General features: G+C 30.8%; 1 protein-coding gene across 1 annotated transcript; it reads right to left on the minus strand.

The window, feature by feature from the left end:
• Nucleotides 1–625: 625 nt before the first annotated feature.
• Nucleotides 626–5,783, minus strand: LOC138859481 (uncharacterized). The gene is made up of 2 exons (XM_070114901.1): nt 5,493–5,783; nt 626–685 (listed from the first exon to the last, which is right to left on the minus strand). Exons 1-2 carry the CDS (start codon nt 5,781–5,783, stop codon nt 626–628), a joined length of 351 nt encoding a protein of 116 aa, XP_069971002.1.
• Nucleotides 5,784–13,510: the final 7,727 nt, after the last annotated feature.

A 13,510-nucleotide genomic window follows, 5' to 3' on the forward strand; every position in this document is an offset into this window, starting at 1 on the left:
AAACAATTATAATGATGAAAATTACATTAATAATTAAGATGATTATTATAATGACTATTAAGAGTGATTAGGGCGATAATGACAGTAATGATAATAATGATGATGATAATGACAATAATGATGATAATTATCATTAGAAAGCCCATCTATAATGAGAAAAAGGCTAAAAGTAGAAAAATCTTAAAAGTCGAAAAACGGCGAAATCTAGCGAAATACAACCTTTGCATAGATGAGTCGAATAAACCCTTTATTCGAGTTTAAAGGATGATTATGATGATCTTAGCAATAATTCTGCTAATTATGATGATTTTGATGATAACCCCATCAATAATGACAATAATGACGATAATAATGATAATTATGAGAGTAATTAGGACAATAATTATGATAATAATTATACGATGATAATTATAATGATGATTTGCCCAATAATTGCAATAATAGCAATCTTCTTTTTTATTTTTCTTCTTTTTCTTCAGCTTATTCCCATTTCTATATGGGGTCACTGTTCCTCGCTAGCCTCTTCCATCTTGCTCTGTCCATTGCATCTTCCCTTCTGAGTCCCTTGTCTTCCAGATCTTCTTTTAGCCTTTCCCTCCAACTTAATTTGGGTCTACCTCTCCTTCTACAAATAGAGCATATAAACGCTCAGTCTCTCCTCGGGCATTTTGAAGAAATTAAAATGCTTGTTGAGGAGAGGAACATAGACATATTATGAATAAGTGAAACATGGCTCCACCAGGAAATGGTCAGTAATTTCATAAATATTCCAAATTTTAAAGTTTACAGATGTGATGCAGGGCGAGGAGGGGGAGTGTGTATATATGTACGGGATACCCTGAAGTCAAACAGGATATCTACTACAGCAGTTAACAATACTGCCGTAGAAGATGTCTGGGTTACCGTACAAAGCAACATGCTTCCTTCCTTCATTATTGGCACTGTCTATAGGCACCCTCATGCTACCTCGGAATCTTTTGAATACATTGAAAAGGTTTTTAGAGAAATATCCTTAAAAAAGAAACCACTTTTCATCTTAGGTGACCTAAATGACGATTTAACAAAATCTAATGCTAAATTAGCGAAGGTAATTAAGAAAAATAAATTAGAACAAATAATAGATAAACCTACTCGAATTACAGAAAACACCTCTTCTCTATTAGACTTAATAATAACTAACAGACCAGATCTCATTCTCCATTCCGATGTCACCCCATGCCACGTTGCTGATCATGAACTTATCACGATGACGATAAATATAAAGAAAACAAAGAGACCACCAGTAATAAAAACTTTTCGCGATTTCAAACACTATGACCCTCAGTCTTTCCGCGAACTTATCCTGTCTAAAGAAATGAATCTATTAAATATTCCATCGACAGATAATGTAAACAAACAAGTAACTATTCTCACGGAAGTTATTAATACCAGCATCGATGCGCTGGCTCCCTACGTTACACGAATCGTCAGACGTCCCCCTGCTCCATGGATAAATGACGACATCAAGAGAGCCATTTGCGATAGAAATGAAGCCCACCAAGCTCTTAAATTTAACAGACATGAAGCTGCCTTTCAATTAGATTATAAAGTAAAAAAGAAAAATGTCAAAACGTTAATTCAATCTGCTAAAAGAAATTATTTCAGAAATAAATTTACCGAGTATAAGAACAACTCTGATAAAACATGGAAAACTGTTAAAACACTAGTGCCTCAAAACAAACTCACTAGTGATTGTGCAGGGCTTACACAAAACACAGAACATTTTAATCACTTCTTTTCAAAAATTGGAAAACTAACTTATGAACAAACAACTGCTACATTACAACGAAACACAGATAGGGCAATGTTTACAACTAATTTTTTCAGACCACAACCAGTGGACGTAGAAACAATAATCTTAGTAATAAAACACCTTCGCGAAACAAATGCTGTAGGAGCAGACGGTATTGCTTTGCGCTTTATCAGAGATAGTCTACCCGCAATTGCACAATATTTGACGGTCATTATTAACACCTCTCTGGTCACTGGTGTCTTTCCGTCGCTTTGGAAACATGGTATAGTAACACCAATTTTCAAGTCGGGGGATATAGACGATGTGAATAATTATCGCCCTATCACTATACTCCCTATATTATCTAAAGTTCTTGAAAAAATTGTTGCAAATCAATTAACGAGTTTCCTGGAGGCCAATAACTTATTATCTAAAACGCAACATGGTTTCAGAAATAAGTTATCTACTGAAACAGCTTTACTACAAATTACTGATGAGATCTATAATAACATAGACAATAATCAAGTAAATTTGCTCACATTATGCGACCTTTCTAAGGCTTTTGATAGTGTTAACCATGAAATTCTCCTCAACAAATTAGTAATTCATAAAATTGATACCTTTTGGTTTAAAAGTTATTTAGATGCAAGGACCCAATCAGTAAGAATCAAAGATTGTATGTCATCAAAACAAGAAGTACCTTTTGGTGTTCCACAAGGATCCATTTTAGGTCCGATCCTATTCACAATTTTCATAAATGATTTATCAACAATAGCTCATAACTGCCTTTTGGTACAGTACGCCGATGATTCACAGTTTCTTCATAGTGACTCTGTAAACAACTTGAATACATTAATAAGAAACACTCAACATACCCTTACACAAGCAAAATTATATTTTGACACTAATGGCCTTAAACTAAATCCACATAAAACTCAATGTATATTTATAGGTAGCCGGCAGAATATAGCTAAAATTCCCAATGACACGACCATAGAATTTGAAGGCTGCTCTATCAAGCCGAACACTTCAGTGAATAATCTGGGAGTACACTTAGACAAATACATGACATTTGAACAACACGTTGACAAGATACACAGGAAAGTAATGGGCACCCTAGTATATCTTAATCACATAAAAAATCAAATCACTACTGAAACTAGAATCATGGTTGTGCAAACTCTAGTTCTAAGCATTATTAACTACTGTTCAAATATTTGGGGTTCGACTAACAAAACCCAAATGCAAAAAGTACAAAAATTACAAAACTTTGCTGCAAGAGTTGCATTAGGTAATATCAGTAAACTTGATCACATTAGCCCACATATCCAAAAATTAAATTGGTTAAAAGTCCAACCTAAATGCAGTTATGATACTTGTGTATTCATCTACAAGCTCATTCATGGGAATTATCCGCAATGGTTAATGCCCTTGCAAACTGTAGGGACCACATCATGTGTCGTGACACGCCAAGTAAACTCTCTTTATGTTAAGAGATCGAGGACTGATACAGGGGCACGACAAATGGAAATACGTGGACCCAAGCTATGGAACATGTTACCAGATAATATAAGAGTCATTAATAGCTTTTGTAATTTAAAAACGAAATTAAAAGAACACCTATTAAATAATCAACTGTAGATATGAATGTATTTATGTAAAGAATAACCATTGTAATTAATGGAATAAAATGTTTTGACTTTGACTTTGACTTCTACGTCCATCCACGTGCATTTCCATAACTTGGTTTCCAATATAGCCTTCTTCACTTCTGATGACATGCCCATACCAGTTAATCCTTCTTTCTTGCATCTTTGCACTCACTTCTGTGACCTTGACTGTACCTTTGATGTAGTCATTCCTGATCTTATCCTTCCTCGTGACACCACACATCCACCTTAACATCCTCATCTCTGCTACATTCACCTTCTTTTCATGCACCCTCTTAATTGGCCATGTCTCGCTCCCATAAAGGATAGCAGGTCTCACAGCTGTTTTGTAAACCTTCCCTTTGAGCCTTGCGCTGATCTTCTTGTCGCAGAGTACTCCTGAAAACCTTCTCCATGCCTGCCACCCTGACTGAATGCGTTGATTTACTTCTACATCCAGTTCACCGTCCTCTGTCACATGTGAGCCTAGATATTTAAAAGCTGGTACCCTCTTAATGATCTCGTCATCCATTTCCACCCCATTTTCCTCCTCAAAATCATTAAATGAGAGGTACTCAGACTTTGTTCTGCTTATCTTCAAGCCTCGGTCCTCCAAAGCCCTCTTCCATTGCGAAAGTTTCTCTCTCAATGATTCTTTTGTATTACACACCAAGACAATGTCATCTGCAAATAACATTGTCCAGGGTGCCTCCTCTTGAACCCCTTCGCTTAGAACGTCCATTATAAGGTCGAATATATACGGACTGAGGGTAGAGCCCTGGTGGAGTCCTACTTTGATGTTAAATTCATCCGTTATTCCGACGCAACTACTAACTTGTGATGTTACATCTCTATACATATCTTGAACCAATCTTACATACTTCTCGCTCACTCCCTTTTCTCTCATGCACCTCCATACCTCTGACCTCGGTACACGATCATACGCCTTCTCGAGGTCAATGAAAGCCATGTGCAGTCCCTTCTGTTTCTCCCTGTACTTTTCCATTGTCTGTCTTAAGGCAAAAATAGCATCTGATGTCTGTCTTCCCTTAACAAATCCAAACTGGTTCTCACTGATGACCGTTTCAGCCTCGATCCTCATTCCAATAGTCCTCTCCCAAAGCTTCATTGTATGTGAGATCAATTTAATCCCCCTGTAGTTAGTGCAGTCCTGGATGTTACCCTTCTGTTTATATATGGGCACAATAGTGCTCTTCCTCTACTCCGATGGAATTTTCTCTTGCTCATATATTTTATTTAAAAGATCCCACAAAACATCTACAGCAGCCTCCCCAAGGCTTTTCCATGCTTCTATCGGGATGTTATCCGGTCCAACAGCTTTGTTTGATTTCATTAATCTCAGCGCCTTTTCCACTTCTCTACGTGATATGTTATCAGTCCTCCTCTCTGTTGGTAAGCCCGCTCCTGTTTCCACTCTTGGGTTCTCTACATTCATTAAGTTTTCAAAATATTCCTTCCATCTCCTTTTCATCATCATACAAAACATTTCCTTCTGTATCCTTCATATGCCTGATATGTGTCTGATCTTTCGTACTCTTGCCTCTGGCCTTTGCTATTCTATAAATCTTTTTCTGTCCTCCTCTTGTATCGAGTTCTTGATACATTTCTTCCCTTGCCTCAGCTTTAGCTACTGCCACTGCTTTCTTTGCTGCTTTATTCGCTGTTTTAAGCCTTTCTTCATTTTCCTCATTTCTGTTTTTGTAATATTCCTTCCTTGTAATCTTCTTCTGCTTTATAGTTTCCGATATTTCTTCCTTCCACCACCAAGTTTCCTTGTCATTGGGTGGTCCTTTACCAGATGTCATCCCCAATATTTCCTCTGCAGCTTGTCGGATCATTGAGGCATTCAAATTCCACCACTCTTCAACTCCCTCCCTCAACTCTATCTGCTCCAGCACTCTCTCCCTGAACAAACTTCTCTGGTCTTCGTCTTTCAAATTCCACCACTTAATCTTAGGTATTGCCCTTTTCTTTCCTTTCCTCCCTCTTTTAATGTTAAACTCCCCAATAATCAGGTGATGTTGTTTGGCAGCTGTTTCTCCCTTAATTACCTTAAAATTTCTGACTTCACTCATTTTACTTCTCTTGTATAATATGTAGTCCAATTGTGTTTCCTGTCCTCCACTTTCATATGTATTGTAATCCTTCTTTTTGAAGAACGTGTTCAATATAGCCAGATCGTATGCAACTGCGAAGTCAATTAGCCGTTCTCCGTTGGGATTTACAGCCCCGCTCCCATATCTACCATGGACACGCTCTATTGCCAAGTTTCTCTCTCCCACGTGACCATTGAAATCGCCAGCAATCAAGGCTGTTTCAACATCCGGTATCTCTGTGCACATACTATCTAGGTCTTGCCAAAATTTGTCTTTCTCTTCATCATCGCAGCCTACTTGTGGTGCATATACACTCATTATATTAATGATTGTATTTCCGATAATTAGTTTAATCAACATTATTCGGTCATTCTTTCTCCAGCCACTGATGACGTTTTCTTTATGATTGGGACTCAGGATTATTCCAACTCCATTCCTTCCTCTTCCATCTGCTCCACTGTAGAAAACCTTAAAGCCTCTCCCCAGCTCTCGGGCCTTATTCCCCCTCCATCGTGTTTCCTGTAGGCAAAGTACCTCCAACTTTCTTCTCTCCATGAGATCCACAACCTCCCTCCCCTTTCCTGACATTGTGCCAACATTAAGGCTGCCGACTTTAACGGCTTGAATTTGAGTGGAGTTAGGCATTTCACCTCTCCCTGCAAAACCGGATATTCTTAGCACCCTCTGCCCATTTAAGGGCTGCCGGGGACTGAGGGCCAATATTCTTTCAGCTTCTGTCATGTTGGTTTGGAGCGGTTTTTATTTTACGCCGCGGATGCCCTTCCCGTCCAGCAACACTCTGCATTTATCCGGGCTTGTGACCGGCACTCAGTTGGGCTGGCTTGCCCCCCAAGTGGCAATTGCAATAATAGCAATAATCAACACTATTCTAATGATTTTCCTAATAATAATAACGACAATGATAACAGAGATAATAATAGAAGTAATTATAACACGGCTATTATTGTTATTATAATCCTTATTATTGTTGTTATTATTTCCAGAATTATTATTTTTGTCATTATCATTATTAAAATAATGATAATGATGAAAATGACATTAATAATTAAGATAATTATTATAATGACTATATCAAGGGTGATTAGGGCGATAATGACAGTAATGATAATAATGATGATGCAATAATTCTGCTAATTATGATGATTTTGATATAACCCCATCAGCAATGACAATAATGACGATGATAATCATAATTATGAGAGTAATTAAGACAACAATTATGATAGTAATTATACAATGATACTTATAATGACGACCTGCCTAATAATTGCAATAATAGCAATAATCAACACTATTCTTTTTTTCCTAATAATAATAACGACAATGATAACAGAAATAATAATAGAAGTAATTTTAATACGGCAATTATTGTTATTATAATCCTTATTATTGTTGTTATTATTTCCAGAATTATCATTATTTTCATTATCATTATTAAAATAATTATAATGAAAATGGCATTAATATGATGATGATTATTATAATGACTATATTAAGGGTGATTAGGGCGATAATGACAGTAATTAATATAGATGATGATTATTATAATGACTATATTAAGGGTGATTAGGGCGATAATGACAGTAATGATAATAATGATGGTGATAATGACAATAGTGATGATAATTATCATTATAAAGCCCATCTATAATAAGAAAAAGGCTAAAAGTAGAAAAATCCCAAAAGTCGAAAAACCGGCGAAATCTAGCGAAATACAGTCTTTGGAGAGATAAGTCGAAAACCCCCCTTTTTCGAGTTTAAAGGATGATTATGATGATCTTAGCAACAATTCTGCTAATTATCATGATTTTGAGGATAACCGAATCAATGATGACAATAATGACGATAATAATGATAATTATGAGAGCCATTAGGACAATAATTATGATCATAAATATACAATAATAATTATAATGATTTGCCAAATATTTGCAATAATAGCAATAATCAACACTATTCTAATGATTTTCCTAATAATAATAACGACAATGATAACAGAAATAATAATAGAAGTAATTTTAACACGGCTAGTATTGTTATTATAATCCTTATTATTGTTGTTAATATTACCAGAATTTTCATTATTGTCATTATCATTATTAAAATAATTATAATGATGAAAATGACATTAATAATTAAGATACTGATTATTATAATGACTATATCAAGGGTGATTAGGGCGATAATGACAGTAATGATAATGATGATAATGACAATAATGATGATAATTATCATTATAAAGCCCATCTATAATGAGAAAAAGGCTAAAAGTAGAAAAATCTCAAAAGTCGAAAAACCGGCGAAATCTAGCGAAATACAGCCTTTGGAGAGATGAGTCGAAAACCCCCTATTTTCGAGTTTAAAGGATGATTATGATGATCTTAGCAATAATTCTGCTAATTATGATGATTTTGATGATAACCCCATCAATAATGACAATAATAATGATAATTATGAGAGTAATTAGGACAATAATTATGATAATAATTATACAATGATAATTATAATGATTATTTGCCTAATAATTGCAATAATAGCAATAATCGACACTATTCTAATGATTTTCCTTATAATAATAACTACAATTGTAACAGAAATAATAATAGAAGTAATTATAACACGGCAATTATTGTTATTATAATCCTTATTATTGTTGTTATTATATCCAGAATTATCATTATTGTCATTATCATTATTAAAACAATTATAATGATGAAAATTACATTAATAATTAAGATGATTATTATAATGACTATTAAGGGTGATTAGGGCGATAATGACAGTAATGATAATAATGATGATGATAATGACAATAATGATGATAATTATCATTAGAAAGCCCATCTATAATGAGAAAAAGGCTAAAAGTAGAAAAATCTTACAAGTCGAAAAACCGGCAAAATCTAACGAAATACAGCCTTTGCAGAGATGGAGTCGGAAGCCCCCTTTTTTCGAGTTTAAAGGATGATTATGATGATCTTAGCAATAATTCTTCTAATTATCATGATTTTGATGATAACCGAATCAATGATGACAATAATGACGATAATAATGATAATTATGAGGGTAATTAAGACAATATTTATGATAGTAATAATACAATGATAATTATAATGATTTTCCTAATAATTGCAATAATAGATATAATCAACAATATTCTCTTTTTCCTAATAATTAGGGCGATAATGACAGTAATGATAATAATGATGGTGATAATGACAATAGTGATGATAATTATCATTATGAAGCCCATCTATAATAAGAAAAAGGCTAAAAGTAGAAAAATCCCAAAAGTCGAAAAACCGGCGAAATCTAGCGAAATACAGCCTATTTTCGAGTTTAAAGGATGATTATGATGATCCTAGCAATAATTCTGCTAATTATGATGATTTTGATGATAACCCCATCAATAATGACGATAATAATGATAATTATGAGAGTAATTAGGACAATAATTATGATAATAATTATACAATGATAATCATAATGATGATTTGCCTAATAATTGCAATAATAGCAATAATCGATACTATTCTAATGATTTTCCTAATAATAATAACTACAATTGTAACAGAAATAATAATAGAAGTAATTATAACACGGCAATTATTGTTATTATAATCCTTATTATTGTTGTTATTATATCCAGAATTATCATTATTGTCATTATCATTATTAAAACAATTATAATGAAAATTACATTAATAATTAAGATGATTATTATAATGACTATTAAGGGCGATAATGACAGTAATGATAATAATAATGATAATGACAATAATGATGATAATTATCATTAGAAAGCCCATCTATAATAAGAAAAAGACTAAAAGTAGAAAAATCTTAAAAGTCGAAAAACCGGCGAAATCTAACGAAATACAGCCTTTGGAGAGATGAGTCGGAAACCCCCCTTTTTCGAGTTTAAAGGATGATTATGATGATCTTTGCAAAAATTCTTCTAATTAACATGATTTTGATGATAACCGAATCAATGATGACAATAATGACGATAATAATGATAATTGTGAGAGTAATGAGGACAATAATTATGATAGTAATTATACAATGATAATTATAATGATTTTCCTAATAATTGCAATAATAGCAATAATCAACAATATTCTCTTTTTCCTAATAATAATAACGACAATGATAACAGAAATAATGATAGAAGTAATTATAACACGGCTATTATTGTTATTATAATCCTTATTATTGTTGTTATTATTTCCACAATTATCATTATTGTCATTATCATTATTAAAATATTATTTATTGTCATAATTATCATAATTAATGTCATTAATATGGTCACTATTAATTGGATTGTCAGGAAAATCATCATAATTAGCAGAATCATTGCAGAAATCATCAGAATTATCCCTTAAACTCGAAAAACGGGGTTTGTCGACCATTCTCTCGAAAGGCTATATATCGCTAGGTTTCGGCGTTTTTTTTTCGACTTTTGGTATTTATATACTTTTAGCCTTTTTTCATTATTGATTGATCATTATAACAGTTATCTTAATTATGGATGTCATTTCCCTCATTATAACTATTTTTATAATGATGATAACAATAATGATAATTTTAGCATTTTTTCATTATGGATGGGCTTCATAATGATTATCATCATCATTATTATCATTAATGTCATCACCATCATCATTATAGTAATTATCGCCATAATTACCCTTAATATAATCGTTATAATAGATATTATCTTAATTATTGATGTCATTTCCCTCATTATAACTATTTTCATAATGATAATAACAATAATGATAATTTTAGAAATAATAACAACAATAATAACAATTATAATAACAATAATAACCATATTATGATTATTTCAATGATTATTTTTATTATTCTTATTATTGTTATTGTCATGAAAATCATTAGAATATTGTCAATTATTGCTATTATTGCATTAATTACGCAAATTATCATTGTATTTTAATTATCTTAATTAATGTCATAATTATCATAATCATTATAATTATTGTCATTATTAATCATCAAAACCATCATAATTAGCAGAGTCATTGCAGAAATGATCATAATTATCCCTTAAACTCGAAAAAGGGGCATTAACGACCATTCTCTCCAAAGGGTATATATCGCTAGATTTTGGCGTTTGTTCGACTTTGTTCGAATTTTGGGATTTTTATACTTTTAGCCTTTATTCATAATGGATGGACTGTACAATGATTATCATCATTATTATCATTATGACATCATTATCATCATTATAGTAATTATATCATAATTACCCTTAATATAATCATTATAATAGTTATTATCTTAATTATTGATGTCATTTCCCCCAGTATTTTTATAATGATAATAACAATAATGATAATTATAGCAATAATAACAACAATAATAACAATTATAATAAATATAATAGCAATATTATGATTATTTCAATGAATATTTTTATTATCATTATCGTTATTATTATTGTTATTGTCATGAAAATCATTAGAATATTGTCGATTATTGCTATTATTGCATTAATTACGCAAATTATCATTATATCATTATATAATAATGTCATGATTATCATAATAATTGTCATAATTATTGTCATTATTAATCATCAAAATCATCATAATTAGCAGAATCATTGCAGAAATTATCATAATTATACCTTAAACTCGAAAAAGGGGATTTAACGACCATTCTCTACAAAGGGTATATACTACTAGATTTCGGCATTTTTTCGACTTATGGGATTTTTATACTTTTAGCCTTTTTTTTCATTATGGATGGGCTTTATAATGATTATCATCATCATTTTTATTATTAATGTCATCATTATCATTATTATAATAATTATCGCCATAATTACCCTTAATATAATCATTATAATAGTTATTATCTTAATTATTGATGTCATTTCCCTCATTATGATAACAATATCGATAATTTTAGAAATGATAACAACAATAATAACAATTATAATAACAATAATAGCGATATAATGATTATTTCAAAGATTATTTTTATCATCACTATCGTTATTACTATTGATATTGTCATGCAAATCATATGGAATATTATCGATTATTTCTATTATTGCATGAATTACGCAAATTATCATTTTAATTATCATATTATAATTATCTTAATGAATGTCATAATTATGATAATTAATGTCATTATTATAGTAATTATTAACAAACTCATCATAATTAGCAGAATCATTGCAGAAATCATCATAATTATCCCTTAAACCCGATAAAGGGGGTTTGTCGACCATTCTCTCAAAAGGCTATATATAGCTAGATTTCGGCGCTTTTTCGACTGTTGGGATTTTTATAGTTTTAGCCTTTTTTTCCTTATGAATGGGCTTTATAAAGATTATCATCATTATTATCATTAATGTCATCATTATCATCATTATAGTAATTATCGCCATAATTACCCTTAATATAATCATTATAATAGTTATTATCTTAATTATTGATGTCATTTCCCTCATTATAACAACAATAACAATTATAATAACAACAATAGCGATATTATGATTATTTCAATGATTATTTTTATTATCATTATCGTTATTATTATTGTTATTGTCATGAAAATCATTAGAAAAGTGTCGATTATTCCTATTATTTCATTAATTACGGGAATTATCATTATGATTATCATTATATTATAATAATCTTAATTAATGTCATTATTATTGTCATTATTAATGGGATTGTCATCAAAATCCTTATCATTATCAGAATCATTGCAGAAATCATCATAATTATCCCTTAAACTCGAAAAAGGGGGTTTTGTCGACCATTCCATCAAAAGGTTATATATCGCTATATTTCGGCGTTTTTTTCGACTTTTTGGATTTTTATACTTTTAGCCTATTTTTTCATTATGGATGGGCTTTATAAGGTTAATCATCATCATTATCATTAATATGATCATTATAATAGTTATTATCTTAATTATTGATGTCATTTCCCTCATTATAACTATTTTTATAATGATGATAACAGTAATGATAATTTTAGAAATAATAACAATTATAATAACAATAATAGCGATATTATGATTATTTCAATGATTATTTTTATTATCATTATCGTTATTATTATTGTTATTGTCATGAAAATCATTAGAATTTTGTCGATTATTGCTATTATTGCATTAATTACGCAAATTATCATTATAATAATGATTTATTATAATTATCTGAATTAATGTCATATTTATCTGTATTAATATCATAATTATCATAATTAATGTCATTATTATTGTCATTATTAATGGGATTATCATCAAAATTATCATAACTAGCAGAATAATTGCATAAATCATAATAATTATCCATTGAACTCGATAAAGGTTGTTTGTCGACCATTCTCTCAAAAGGCTATATATCGCTAGATTTTGGCGTTTTTCGACTTTTGAGATTTTTATACTTTTAGCCTTTTTCATTATGGATGGGCTTTATAATGATAATCATCATTATTATTATCCTTAATATCATCATTAGCGATATTATGATTATTCTAATAATTATTTTTATTATCATTATTTTTATTATTATTGTTATTGTCATGAAAATCATTAGAATATTGTCGATTATTGCTATTATTGTATTAATTACGCAAACTATCATTATAATTATCTTTTTATTATAAGGATCTTCATGTCATAATTATCATACTGAATGTCATTATTATTGTCATTATTAATGGGATTGTCATCAAAATCATCATAATTAGGAGAATCATTGCAGAAATCATCATAATTATCCCGTAATCTCGAAAAAGAGGGTTTGTCGACCATTTTCTCAAAAGGCTTATATATCGCTAGATTTCGGCGTTTTTTTTTACGACTTTTGGGATTTTTATTTGTTTAGCATTTTCTTCATTATTTTTATAATGATAATAACAATAATGATAATTTTAGAAATAATAACAACAATAAAACAA

Source organism: Penaeus vannamei, chromosome 36 (assembly GCF_042767895.1).
Source record: "Penaeus vannamei isolate JL-2024 chromosome 36, ASM4276789v1, whole genome shotgun sequence".
Classification (NCBI taxonomy): domain Eukaryota; kingdom Metazoa; phylum Arthropoda; class Malacostraca; order Decapoda; family Penaeidae; genus Penaeus; species Penaeus vannamei.

Bases quoted from the DNA above. Each gene is read 5' to 3' on its own strand.
- LOC138859481 (XM_070114901.1), bottom strand. From the start codon at position 5,783: ATGTGCACAGAGATACCGGATGTTGAAACAGCCTTGATTGCTGGCGAT. The intron at 686-5,492 runs GTAATTAAGGGA...CTCCTCAACAAG, and splicing joins GTGAAGTCAGAAATTTTAAG to CATTTTAATTTCTTCAAAAT.